Source organism: Blennius ocellaris (genome assembly GCF_963422515.1).
Source record: "Blennius ocellaris genome assembly, chromosome: 14".
NCBI lineage: Eukaryota > Metazoa > Chordata > Actinopteri > Blenniiformes > Blenniidae > Blennius > Blennius ocellaris.
The window spans coordinates 20,044,345-20,059,146 of NC_137663.1; the positions used below are offsets into that span (position 1 = coordinate 20,044,345).

Here is a 14,802-nt window from a genome sequence, read left to right on the forward strand (position 1 = left end):
GAATCTTTCGTCCGCGATGTCCAAAAATCGCACAGGGTTTAGGAGGTTTAAACATCTTCAATCAGGCACAATTGATGAATCCCACCAAAAGGATCTGTGCAATATGTTTTAATAAAAGGTGGACGACGACTGTGTGCGCAAGTGAGAGGCTTTAATAACAAATCACAACAACAAATCACTAAACACAACAACAAATGAAAAAACACAACTGCAAATCAAAAAACATGAAAACATTTAAAAACACAACTGCAAATTAAAACAAACACACACACATGCACACACACAGGTCATAATCACATGAAACACAATATAGCGTTGCAGAGTGACGGATGTCACTATTCTAACTCGGTATTGCTGATTCCCACAATTAATATGATTTCCATTACTTCCCTCTACTGAACAACTTCATTTAAACAAAACCACCCAACCACAGTTTCTGCTGACCAATACAAATCCCCCCTTTCACACCCTCCATTGCACTCTACTACAAGCAATTCCTTATCTTCTGTTACCCTCCTTATTTAGATCTGCCTGTCCCTCGTCATTCTTCTTTTATTGGCAGTAAGTAACTGTAGATCTCCAGTCGTACCTTTATAGTGACCTTCTGAAATATAGGTATTACTTTTTAAGTACTCCAAACTATCTTATCCTCTGCCCATTTTCATATTTTCACATATATCACTTTTGCCACTTTTGCATTAAAAAACAATTTACTTGATCACTTGTTGCTCTGAGATTTGAGTTGAACATACTATTTGATATTTGGTTGTCTGGGCCTGCGTCTGAAGGTCTGAGGTCCCCAGCCTCGTGGTCATTATTGACGTGACACAGGGAGACGGTTTCTCAACGGGCAAGATAACTGTGGTTGATTTGTTGTCACGGGTAGTTGTTTGTTGAAATGGTGTCTGTGGGAAAGAAGCAAATGGTGATGTTTGGAAAGACGTCAATGAGAAAGCTGATGTATATTGTCTTAAAACAATAGACTAAAGTAATTCTATACCTCTGTTTAAGTGTGTTTGTAACTGTGTTTGAAACTTCATAAATGCAACACAAGATACAATTTATGTTGATATGTGAAAACTGTAGAAGCTGTGCCAGCCTCATTTTAAAAGTTCAATTTGATTTTGTGGAAAGTGATAAAAATGGATCTTTTGGTCAAAAAGGTTGCAGACCCCTGGTTTTGATAACTATACCATGAATAAATCAGAACACGTTTTTTTTTCTTTTTTAATAACTGAGCTAATTTATCATTCAGTTCTCTGAAGTTGTGGAGGCCCCGCCCACACTGCGTGGGAACGACTCCAACCCCCACAATGCCTTGCGGTTCTTGTCGACGTGGGAAGGCACTGGGAGGGATCCGGACACAAACAAATGTCCACGGCGTTTTTTTTCCTCTGTTGGGGCTCGCTGTGAAAAAGAAGACCGTGACATGTCAGGCGGGTTTGAGAGAGAACTTCATGACATCTGAAACATGTGGCTCAAACCAGAGGAGATCCTGCTGAAAAACGCCTTCAAACTGTGGGTGACCGAGAAGGATAACGAGTTCTTCGTACTGCAAAGGAGACGGGGGTACGGGGAAGGTGGAGGCGGCTTGACAGGTAACGACAGCCGTCTCGTGATCGCAGCCCTCCCCGGTTTGTTTGGGACAGCTGCCTGTCACAGGCACACTTTCAACATAATGAGTTATTAACGGGTTAAGTCGCCATGCATCGGCTGAGGCAACATGCCGTGCAAAGGGCGGTGCTGCTATGTAACCCATATAAAAAAAAAAAAAAAAAATAGGCTGATTGCAACAGGTACGAGACAAAATGACACGACTCTGTTCTAATTAGCTGGTTTTTAACACGCCTCTGCACATTGCCTTCCTATTTTGTGTTTGGTGACACGGACGAGGCTTCACCTGCTCATTTCACTGTTGGTGAGGTTTCTGCAGGAGGCACACATTTCCAAATCTATTCTTGCAACATACTTCAATTAAAACCTGCCATTGATCAACAGCAGATTATACTCAAATCCACGCATAGTATATATTCGGACTGTGCTGACCTGTTACTTGTTATGTAAGCCTTCACGTTTTGCTGTTGTGTCCAGTTTGTGTTTGTTTTAGCTCTTGAAATCAATGCATTTGTCGCTTCGCAGCAAAAATTGTAGTTACTATTTATGCATTTGCTTCATTCATCGTTTGAAGAAAATATAGCAATGATTATCCCCAAAGTGATGATATCCCATAGTTTCAAACCCTTTATTAATGAATGCAAAAAAATCATTTGAAAAGCAACACCTGCTTAGATTTTTATTTTTAATAGCCAAACAATAGGGATTCTATTTCTTTTGGTGAGTAAGTCATGCTTGTCAGGAGATTAGATTTCTTGTGGAGGTGGAGTCTTGGCTTTGACCTGATTCCTTTGCAACAGAAATATACATATATATTTTAAACGATGAACTTTGGAGATCAAGGCTTGTATTTATGTATTTTGCAACTTACTGGTTGAGCACTGCTGCAACCTTCTTAGTTTTTCTGGGCTTGTGTGCTTATCTGTGACTTGCTGAATTGTCAGAAATTGTTTTCGCAGCATTCTCCCTTAAAATTATGCAACATACATCCTGAATTCCAGCTGAGCTTCAATTGAATTATAGATTTTTCTCGTCTGGGTTTTGTAAATCTAAATGCACAGCATCTTTTAGACTATCCACTTGACAGTATAAGTATAGTATTGTAGATTACAGTTTCCAACTACAGACCAGGGTGACAGTCCTAAGGTAATTAATGGATAATTAATGATAATGAGTGGTCTTCTAGATGAGGGCCAAAGTCCACATATCATTGGGACTGGTTTAATGATGGTGGAGGTTAAGTACTATGTGATGATACACAGCATGATGTACTTGAAGACCTTTACAGCACGAGAGCTCTAAATATCTGAAGGGTCTTTTATGGGTTAAATTCCTTCCCGTTCTTCATAATGTTACATTGATGAGAACCCGAAATCCCTGGACCCTGTTAGATGAGTGGAGGTTTTTTTTGTTTTGTTTTTTGTTTTACATTATTTGGCAGCATGCTGCTGGAACATGTGGAGAGTGGGTCAGCGTTCAGCAGGCGAGCCAGTATAGTGCTGATGCAGAGAATGAGAGCGGTTTCACTGCAACCTTGTTAATTATTCATGGAGGGCATGTCAGAGAGAAGTTGTAAAGGTAACAGATTTCGCTAATTTTAGTTCTGACATTGGTTTCCACTCTCATTATGGATTTGAACACCTGGTTTACATTCAGAGTTTTGAAATAAAGATCGAAAAATACTGAGAGATCTCGCATCGCCGTAGACCGACACTGACAAAATAGTGTAAATTATTAATGGTTTTCATGCTGTTAAATAGTTCAACACACATTATGATCATTTTCATTCACAAGTTGCTCTGCAGATGCAAGAATGAGTTTGATGGACAGAAAAAAAAAAAAAAAAACAGGCCTCAGACTTGTTGCAGTTTCTTGTTTTTATCATGCTGCATGGCTGAATGCCACTTGTTGAAATATCTCTTTAATGTTTCAGGCCTCCTCGTGGGAACTCTGGACACTGTGCTGGACTCCACATCCAAAGTCGCTCCCTATCGCATTCTGCACCACACGCCAGACTCACAAGTGTACTGGTCGATAGCATGTGGTATGCATTTTAGTTTTCTTCTCGTTCTTGCAAATATTTTATTACTGCTATCTAAGAATGATCGAAAAACCTGCAAAATTCTGTCAAGGCTACATTGTTGTTTAAAATTGAGGTGATGAGATTTAAAGTGCTGCTGTTACATGTCCTGATTGTTGGTGTGTTGTTGAGAAATCTACATGTAATAATCACATGGCTTATAATTGGATAACTACCTTCATTTGATATAGCATATCACATTATGCTGTTTACAAGATCCCTTATCTTACAACTGGGGAAGTTGGATAATATTTGCTTTGGCTGGCTTAATGTTTTTCTTTAAGCTTCAATACAATAGGAAAGTGAAAAGTTACTAACCTGAGCTTGTTTGCACTTTGCGGGCAGGTGTCACCAAAGAGGAGATTGTTCAGCACTGGGAGTGGCTGCAGCAGAACATCATGAGGACGCTCTCTGTGTTTGACTCCAGTGAGGACATCACCAGCTTTGTAAAGGGCAAAATTAGAGTAAGCATTTATGATAATAAATTGTTTTATATTGGTCTTAACAAATCCCACACAGGCAAATTGTTTTTTTTATGCTCAACTGTTAAGAAACCTCTTAGTTTTTAATCCATAAAACAATGATAATAAGGATTTTCTCTGCAGTAATTTATCTGTCGTGTTTCAGGGTCTGATCGCCGAGGAGGGGAAGACGTCTCTGGTGCTGGAGGAAGATCCCGAGAAGTTCAGAGAAGCACTTCTGAGGTTCGAGAAGTGGTTCGAGCTGCCGTCGGAAGAGAAGTTGGTCACATATTATTCATGCAGCTACTGGAAGGGCAAAGTACCGTGCCAGGGATGGCTCTACCTCAGTACAAACTTCCTGTGCTTCTATTCGTACCTTCTGGGCTCTGAGGGTAAGACTTTTTTTTGTGACATTTGTTTCCTGTGCTACCACTTTCTAATGTTTTTTAGTGTTTGTGAAGGCTCTTGCAACTAATAACTGTCATAATACAAAGTTTTTATGGCCTTACGAGAGCGTTGTTTGAGTTTTTTGTATAAAAATGCTCCTGGTAATGATGGTTTCATGAATTATTAAAAGGCCAACATTACTGATCTCAGAATAAGAAGGAAACAGATAATTTCATGCAAGTGGCAGGTGGGAATTTTCAAATATCTTCATTCCTCTCACAGTGAAACTGGTCATCTCCTGGGATGAGATCTGGAGATTGGAGAAAACCTCGAATGTCATTCTGACTGAGAGCATCCACGTTTTGGCAAATGGGGAGGATCATTACTTCTCAATGCTGCTGCACCTCAATGAAACGTTCGTTATCATGGAACAGCTAGCTGACTACTCCATCAAGCGTCTTTTTGACAAAGAGGCTTTCCAGAGAGAGCCAGCTCTCTCAGACCCACTGCAAATTACCAAGAGGTACTCGATGTGTGCTGAACTGTACAGCTTTGCATGCAACTGAGCAAACATGACGTCTGACTTGAGATCAGTGTCTTTTGTGTTTGTCTTAACCTCCTTAATGTGCACGATGGCTCTCACATTACAATATACAAAGCCCATCGATGTACCTGTGTCACTGTAAATACACATTTTGGCTCTTTCGATAATTGGCATGATAGAAAATGTAAATCTTTATTCATGGTGTTCTCTTCTACTCCACTTTATCCACAGAGGCCTCGAAGCTCATGCAAAGAGTGACCAATTCCGAGCATTTTTCAGGCTTCCCAAAGAGGAAAACCTGTTAGAGGTGCATGAGAGCTTTCTGTGGGTGCCCTTCAGCCACTATAACACACTCGGCAAAATCTGCCTGTCTGAGAACTACTTGTGTTTTGCCAGTCAGGACGGCAGCCAGTGCCACATTATCATTCCGATGCGGGAGGTAAATGCCAAACAAAATCAGTGTGACTGAGTCACCAACATGTTGCGCACACCTTCCATACTGATGAATGACAAGGATGTCGTCAGTTGTGTCTGCTTATGCTTCTTTCTTCTAGGTTGTAAATGTTGAGAAACCAGATTCCAGCAGCAGAGCGTTAACGGTGTGTGTGCGTGGCAAGAGGGCGCTGCGTTTCTCCGAGGTGCGGGACTACCAGCGGCTGGGCAACACGATTCGTAGCAGGTGTGGGATTACTGCCAGCCCACAGCACTCTGCCTCGTCAGAGGTAATACGTCTTTTCGCTTTGCCGTTTTACTCCACGGCGGTCTCCGTTATTCATTCTGTCGTTTCCGGTAGTTCCTGACAAATGACGTGATAAATCTTTGTCGCGAAGGTCATACGAGGCGAGTGTCAGTCACTCATAAACCACTTTGAGGACAATCCAGAAGACGTGACTCTGATGGTGGGACAGAAGGACAGCAGCAAGGCCGTGAGCACCGAAGCTCTCATGACTGTTTTCCACCCCCAGGATGTTGAAAATCTGGATCCCAAAATGGTAAAACAAAAACAAAATTTTAAAAATTATCTTGATGTAATTATAACACAGTGCACCTTTACTCTGGTTGTATTCATGTACGTGTCTGTCTAGAAGTGAAATTCTATAATATAGTGTATTTAATTACCTCCCTGTTAACCAGCTGAAAGAAAAGATGAAAGAACAGTCCTGGAACATCCATTTCTCTGAATATGGACGTGGTACGAGTATGTTCTTCACAAGGAAGACGCGTGACTTGATTGTTCGCGGAGTTCCTGAGGCTTTGAGGGGGGAGCTGTGGATGCTTTTTTCAGGTTCTTATACACCCAACATCACTCGTGTATAATCATCTACAATTGGTGACATGCACTTATTTTTTTACATGAAGCGTTGCATAACTCAGTGTAAGCCCTTCAATCGCTCACTCATGAATATCTTCAATAATTAAGTGAAAGACAGTTAGGGTGGGGGCGGCTTAGCATCTGATTTTTTTTTTTTTTGGATCAACTGTGTTTTTGACTCTGCAGGAGCTGTGAACGATATGGCCACTCATCCCGGCTACTACTCTGAGCTCGTCGAACAGTCTCTGGGCACAAGCACTTTGGCCACGGATGAGATCGAAAGGGACCTGCACCGCTCACTCCCTGAGCACCCTGCCTTTCAGAGCGACACGGGCATCTCGGCTCTCCGCAGAGTCCTGACTGCTTATGCCTACAGGAACCCTAAAATTGGCTACTGCCAGGTATGTAGATTGTTTTTCAGGCTCGTTGTTTACCACCGGATTAGCGCATCATCTTAAAATTAGCGGGAAAATATGGATAATTACAGTATTTAGCCTTAAGTTTTATATTTGAAGGATTTTAGGATTCTCACAAAAAAAACAAAATGATCCTTTATTAGTTGCGGTTTGCTCAAGAAGAGTATTTTGATACAGAGGAGATTCACTATAATTTGTACTTTTGGTCAAATAGATGTCTGTTGTGATAAGGACTTGATTTTTTAAGTAGTGTGTCCTTTCCTTCTGTTCAGGCCATGAACATCCTCACATCCGTTCTCCTGCTCTATGCAAAAGAAGAGGAGGCTTTCTGGCTCTTAGTAGCTGTCTGTGAGAGAATGCTGCCGGATTACTTCAACCGCCGGATAATTGGTGAGACTGGAACCTTTCGGATTCAAGCTTTATAATTTTGGAATATGAAATTAAAAAAAATGGTTTTTTTTCCATTCTTGTGCTAATATTTCTTTCAGGTGCTTTGGTTGACCAGGCTGTGTTTGAGGATCTGATCAGAGAAAATCTCCCCCAGCTGGTGGAGCACATGACAGACCTGAGCTTCTTCTCGTCCGTGTCCCTGTCCTGGTTTCTTACACTTTTCATTAGCGTCTTGCCCATAGAGAGCGCCGTGAATGTGGTGGACTGTTTTTTCTACGACGGGATAAAAGCTATCCTGCAGCTCGGCCTGGCGGTGCTGGACTACAACCTGGAGGCTCTGGTCGGCTGCCACGACGACGCAGAGGCTGTCACCATCCTCAACAAGTCTGTGTGAATAGAAGGAGAGCCGGACTGAGATGTTTTCTGCCTTGTCAAATCTGTAAACTCCCTTTTTTTTTCTTCCCCCTGACTGTTTTGTTTTAGGTTCTTTGATAGTGTGACGAACAAGGACAGCCCGTTGCCTCCCACAGTGCAGCAAGCTTCAGTGGGCAATAATGACAAGACATCCCACGTCAAAGTGGATATCAGTGAACTGATACGAGAAGCTTACGAGGTATTACACAGTATTATGTTTCAGTTGCTGGATCGACTTTGAAGATATAGTCAATTCACTGCGTTTGCGTTCTCTTATAGAAATACGGCAATATCCGTTCTGAGGATGTTGAGAGTTCCCGGAAAAGAAACAAACTGTATGTGATCCAGACTTTGGAGGATACAACCAAACAGAATGTGGTAAGTGTATTCAGATTTATAAATCTTATAGTAGTGTTACCACTGTTGTGGTTTAATTTAAACTCTGTTTTCAGATTCGGGTGGTTTCCCAAGAAGTCAGATTTAATGCCTCACAGCTTGATGAGCTTTATAATCTGTTCAAAGTGAGTCCAAAACATAATTTGGTATCTTCAGCATTTTTATGTGTTTAAAAAAAAAAAATCACTTGAAGTAAGGGAATACAAAACTGAAGAAGTTTGTGTGTTTTTTGTTATTTCAGAGGCAGCATTTCCTCAGCTGCTACTGGACAATGAAGAGTCCTGCTCTGCTCCATCATGACCCCAGCCTGGCCTATTTGGAGCAATATCAGTTGGGTTTTCTGCAGTTCAGCATGCTCTTTTCCCTGCTGGAGCCCTGGGGTTTTTGCACTATCAAGAGCACCCTCTCCCTCTGGGTCTTCCGCTTGATAGACGAGAATCAGGACGGCCTCATCAACTTTAAAGAGTTCTGCTGTGCCCTTGGTGCGTCCATTCATTTGATGCATCTCACTGGTGCAGCTTATAACCCCCATGTTATAACCGCAACAATAATTATTCTCTTCACAGATACTTTATTGTGTGGATCATTCACAAACAAGCTGAAATTTCTCTTCAAGCTGCACCTACCACCAGGTGAGTCATCTTAGAAACTCATCTCAGGCTCGTTCCACAGCGGCATCTGTCTTATAAACTACACAAAAATATTTTTAGCCTCTGACCCGCTGTCTCACTATGGTGGCATGACTGGAGCAAGTTCATAGTTCAAGTGCAGTGAATGCGCGCTTATAGGAATGACACCCTAGCAGCTCAAACTCAAGTGTTCACAGACTAGATGCTTTACCGTTTCCAAATCGTGCCCAAAACATGGCGGCGTTACCGGAATGACACTCGAGCGGCAGGCAAACAGTAGCAGCTGAAACTGAGCGCAAAACACAAGGTCAGTTACGTCAGTCTACAGGGCTTCAAAATATTAAACTTGTCATTTCAATTCAATCCAGTCCAGAACTCAGTGTTAGTTGAATGAGCATATTGCCTCGAGGGGGAAAAAAAACTGTCTTTGAATGCGTGCATGATGTGGAGCTGCCTTCATGATGACGGGGGTAAGAATAGTCGACACTGAGTGAGTGAACTTGCCATGGCAACGCTGGGTGTAAGGAGCAAGGGGGGCATTTTGCAGGGGGCAATTTCTCCAAAAAGAGGACCCGAGCTTGGGAAGGAACTGCTTAAATCAAAGCTGACAGCTTAGCAGCAGACGAGCACTGAGTCACCAGTTGTGAAGTGCCAGGACGATGAACGTCAAACAGCAAAAGCCTATTTTGTGTCTCATGGATCGTGTACATAGCTTCAGCACCAAGGACAGGTCACATCCAAACAGGAGTGTGGAGGCTCAGTTCCAAGCCACGTTCCAGGCACTAAGCAAAGCCGTGTTTTGTGCCGTCTTTATAAATAAAACGCTCTGGAGCGGGGCCAAACACTCCATTGATCAGTGAAATGAAATCATGTGCTATTTAGAGCTGAGAGTCTGCAGGTTTTTTTTTTTTTACAGCTGGAAAACGCAACACAGCAGCTGTATTCATTCATCTGCTTCCTTCAGAGAACTGTGACAACTCTTGCTTTGCTTGTGTGGTGATTTGTCAGCAAGACAAATTTCAACGTACAAATAGAGCCCTGCTTATGGCTAGACTCCATCGGAACGATAAGACTTGCCAAGATTTCTGAACTAGTGAAGTGTGTATCATGATATGTAGTACAAGTGTGTTTACGTGTTGCGATTAGCTACCAGAAATGTGAACATCTGATATTGTCTTCCACTGGTGAAGGAGATAGTCCTGTGTGGAGTGTTCACTGACGGACCCCAGGCTGTGTGACGAATGCACTGTGAACCTATTAGGCAAATAAAATGACACCGCTGGCCTGTGAGGGTAATTGTTTAATCCAGGCATGTAAACTGACACGCATGCATGCGCTTCATCCGGGTGGAGATGCAGGGAATCAAGATGGGTATATCACATTTCTAATAATAGCGCGGGGGCGATAGTAGGATGACAATTGGCACTTTCCATATTTTAAGTGGATTCAATCTCAAATCGGTGATTACATCTTTTTCTAATATATTTTAAAATCTACAGAGCTTGAATGTTTGCATGAATGTAATATTTTTGGATATTAAAATGTTTATAGCCCATTTTGTGTGTCAGCAGCTCCCAACATTTAAGTATTAGGATTGTACGGCCTCTAATAGTTAGATATGTGACCCTTTTTTTTTTTTTTTTAACTTTTATCCTCCAAGAGTTCTTCTAAGAACTCTGGTGGACACATCGGCTCTAAATTAATAATAGTGTACAATTTTAAGCTAGTGTGAATCTAATTTTAACCCCCTCCATATTGAATCTAGATTGAGAATCATCAAATTAGATTGTAGACTAAATCATAGTGTCGGCACAGTTTTTTATTGTTTGAACTTGACTTGTGATTGTGATTAACAAAACTCACAACTGAACTTGATGCTTTCTCCAAAGTTAATTTCTCTCTTTGTGTGGATTTTTCTGTCAACACTGTCTCTTCTTCTTCTTCTTTCCTTTGAGTGAACTTACAGTTTCTTTTAGCTTTCACAGGCAGTCCTTTGCATTTAAAGGAGCAAAGAATCCATCAGTTTATTCCGCTGACTGAAGACTCTTCTCACTTGAGTAGATTCACTGGTCAGCCTCTTTTCTTTCTCTTTCCTTAAATTAAACCTTTCCCCCGTTTCCTACTAAACTCTGTAACAAATACCGTTTCCACACATACCTCTACCTACCATTTGTTCACAAAGCACTTTCTTATTTCAGCTTTTGATCTTCCAGAAGATGGTGTGATAAGAAAAAGCCCTGAAAGAGGTAAATATATCGCAGAGCATGCTTCACACTTTTTATGGCCCTTTTAGTAACTACACATTTTTCTATTAAACTGACAGGTAGAGGCAAAGTTGACCTGCAGGCCTACCTGAAACAATGGCAAAATGAAATTCTGAAGAAAGAGGAAACCATCAAAGACCTACCGAGAATAAATCAGGTAAATCAACCCGTTTACGGACTGGCGAGACTGAGTTTATGTTTTCACAGTCAAATGACCTCCTCCTCCTCCTCCTCCTCCTCCTCCTCACAGACTCAGTTCATCCAGTTCTCCAAGACCCTCTACAACATCTTCCACGGTGATCCTGAGGAGGAATCGCTGTACCGGGCCGTGGCCCACGTGACCAGCCTCCTCCTGAGGATGGAGGAGGTGGGGCGCAGGCTGCAAGAGCAGAGCAGCCCGCCCGCGACCAAAACGGCTGCCAACGCTGCCGCCGCCTCTGCGGAGGAGTCTCCGACCGAAGAGGCCTCCACCAGCCCAGAGAGCTCCAACACCTCCAGCTCCCACAACAGTCAGGACGCCGGGTCTGACTCGTCAGAGACCGAGTGGTCCTTCTCATTCGAACAGGTTCTGGCGTCTCTGCTCAATGAGCCGGCTATAGTCAACTTCTTTGAAAGGCCAGTCGATATCCACCTGAAACTGGGACAAGCGAAAGTTGCCCAACTCAAATTAAAGGCCACTAAGTGAGAGAGTGCGTAGGCGAATCGACTCTCTGCTTCTGACTCAAACCGAGGGTTTGTTGGTCACTTCCATACAGGGCTGAGGATGTTAGTGAAGCAGACGGTAGGAGTCGCGGTGATGGCATAAATCAAGAGGTGACGCAAGTATGTCAGGCAGAAAATATTCAGCACAGATGAGACGCAACCTTTTTTCTTTCTTTTTTTTTTGAAACACTGTTCTGTTTCAAACTTGCATCAAATTATGCATTTTCAACAAAGAAGTTTCTTAACATTTCAAGTAAGAGTTTACGTAAGATAATTTTGTATTACAAAGCGCACATTCATTATTTTCCTTTGCGAATACAGAGATGATAGAAGAGCTCATCTTTCCTCTCCCGTCTGTGATGTTGTCCAGCCATGAAGTCCAGGTCCGGAATAAATGATTTGTACAAAGTGGCAGTTTTAAGATTCTCCATCTGAATATCTTGATGTATACCGTCTTTCAAAGTAGTCGTCACTGCTGAAACGTACTGTAAGGTTTTAGTGTGTCCTGATACTCTGGCGTCTCCTGCTTCTTGTCTTGAACATCGACTTCATGTAGGTAAAACCAGCTTTTTAGTCAATGCAGGCACAAATAAGGATCATTTGTTGTGTTCCTCCAAGAAACCCGAAATGTATAGAAATATCTGACTGGAGACCGGAGATCTTTTAATTGAGGGATAAAAGATTAAATCTGTAGTGACATGGAAGAGGAGATGCTCTATCGTCTGTCATGCATTTATCGTATTGCACACGTCGTGACCACAGCATGACTTCATGTGAAACATGCTTCGTAAAGGTAAATATTCTCACTGCTGCTGCAGGTAGTTCACCTGCTTCCCCTCCAAATCTATCTAAAACAGTGCTGTGTGTTACTTTCACAGTGTCATTAATTGATGTATCGTTTCCTTATGTTTGGACGTGTCGGGTGTTACGCTCTGGTGTAAGTGCAGCATTTTGTAAAATGAAGAAGAAAAAAAACGGTCACCACAATAGGCATTTGATTCTTGTATTTTTTAGACTTATGTTGGAAGTGTAATATATGAGCTTGTGGACTGTTGTGGACAACGCAAACCTTTTTGAAGGACATTCAGTTTAATCAAATCTCAGGGTGACATTTGTGTAAAATGAAAAGGAGAAAAGGGATATTTTTCAACCTGGGATATATAGATAGATATATAAATATATGAGTTATGCATAGCCTCTGTCTGATCTGTAACGTCAAAATATAGAGCATGTGTAGCAGAGTTACAGGATTTGCCACTTTATGCCAGCGTTTGACAAACAGCATTTACTGCTTGCAACTGAACGCCACATTTGAAGGTTTATTAAATGTTATTGTTACTTTTAGGAGGGATTTTATGCTTTTTACGTTACCTTTTGCTTCTGCCTTAGTGAGTAATTTGCACAATTGTTTGAGAATCACAAGCAACAGATATGCTTGTATCTCAGCCAGATGTCCGAGTCGTTGGATACTGAAAGGTCAGTGGGCTGCAGCTTGTCGTCTCCGGGGGCCAAATTTGCAGATTTTTAAAGCTTTACCTCTGCTTATATATGGAAAAAGTGTGTTTGATGCTTCGTTAAGTGCAGCTTCGACTTTTCTGTTTGCTGTAGTTTTGTTATTTGCTCAGATGAATGTTATTTTCTTGATTATGTATTTTTTTTTCATGTTGTATCAGAGGGCCAATCAGAGCTTATTTCATTATGTAATTATTGAGTCAAACATTTGTTGAAGTGGGTTGTATAAACATAGAAAATAAATGCATTTCTCAGTGAAGATAAAAATGTAAGGTCTGTCACTGTGTCTGTGACCAATTAAAACAAAAATGACAACAAACTCATCTTTAATATCTTGTTAATGTTGAAATTGAAAGCTTGATTACCAACTTATTTGCAGTGTTGAGCTCAGTCTGGTATTTACATCCAGTGGATAATACAGCAACTGTTTTCATATAGTTGAATTGTGTTCATTTTGTCGTTCCAACTACATATGTAGAGATTCTTTTTAAAAAAAAACTATACATAACTGTTTTCCTAATTTGAATAGTTTACATATGACCATGGTTCGACTATTTCACCATGACTGTTTGCAGTCTTGACTCTTTTCAATAAACATGATTATACATTGCAGATGAAGAGGATCTGCACACATCCTGAGCTTATCGCATGGATAGTCAATTTCTGATCTTTCAAAAGATTTCGGGTCATTTTAACGAGCGAAGTCTGTGTTCAAATGCATTTGATTCTACGTTTCTCTGCCAGAAATCCCGAAGGGTGGCGGTTAAAACAAACTCTTTGATGCTCAATATTTCCTAACTATTTCTCCAGGCAGTTTCTGGAAAAACGGGGCTTGATGAAATGTTTTTATTTTTCTCTTCTAAGTTTGTGGTTTTTCTCTTGGTGGGGAGATAAATGAAAGGAGATGACTTTATAGGAACAGAGTGGAAAAATCAGAGGGGTGGCGGAGTTCATCCCCCTGGCATGACGGAGCTGCTGCTATTAAGCATCAGACTGAACGCTGCATTGCTGTATGCTTCAACAATGAATACTTGTTTGGAGAGTATATTAAGCTCAGACATATTGTTTATTTGCTTGATTGTTGTTGTTTGGGGTTTTTTTTTCATTTCCATAAAGATGTACCAGAATAAAGAGTAATAATGGTAGTTTGGCCTTTTTCAATTAAATTGCCTTCAGGGGACCTTATATATATATATATATAATTTAGTTGTTTTTTTTCTGTTCAGTTAAATTTCATGTTAAGTGATCATTATTATTTTGAAACCTCAGGCTTACATCTGCTGTATTATTACTTCCTGTGGTGAAGCTTTTTAAATGTAACTATCAGCTCAAGGCAATACAATGAAGCTGGTGTTAAATTACATGCACTTAATGCCACATATCAGCTGTGAAATAAGTTTACAATCGAGTGAAGAAAGATTTTTGAAGAAGTAAAACAACAGATTCCTTAAAATACCAATTAGAAATTTTTGGGGGCCAGAAAGTGCCATTGTATGACAAAAAAAAAAGATTTTATATGGCTGACGAACCATAAAATGATAGAAAAATGAACAAGTGGGTGATCTGTACAGCTTCTTTTTCAGCCTGTTTATGTGAGCTTGTGTGTTATCCCTGTTCGATAGTAAAACTTGTTGCAGTTGTTATTGGTCACAGAGGTGGGAGCACGGTCTCTAGTTTAATT

The 14,802-nt window shown here is 41.0% G+C and overlaps 1 protein-coding gene across 1 annotated transcript; it reads left to right on the forward strand.

Annotated features, from left to right (window-relative positions):
• The first annotated feature begins 1,378 nt into the window (after positions 1-1,378).
• tbc1d8b (TBC1 domain family member 8B) lies at positions 1,379-14,240 on the forward strand. Its single transcript, XM_080509260.1, has 20 exons — positions 1,379-1,598; positions 3,548-3,658; positions 4,040-4,158; positions 4,322-4,547; positions 4,825-5,065; positions 5,318-5,525; positions 5,641-5,808; positions 5,917-6,078; positions 6,221-6,371; positions 6,585-6,799; positions 7,087-7,204; positions 7,303-7,588; positions 7,688-7,817; positions 7,898-7,996; positions 8,071-8,139; positions 8,256-8,496; positions 8,581-8,646; positions 10,842-10,889; positions 10,967-11,064; positions 11,158-14,240. Exons 1-20 carry the CDS (start codon positions 1,472-1,474, stop codon positions 11,590-11,592), a joined length of 3,318 nt encoding a protein of 1,105 aa, XP_080365386.1. The 5' UTR covers positions 1,379-1,471; the 3' UTR covers positions 11,593-14,240.
• Positions 14,241-14,802: the final 562 nt, after the last annotated feature.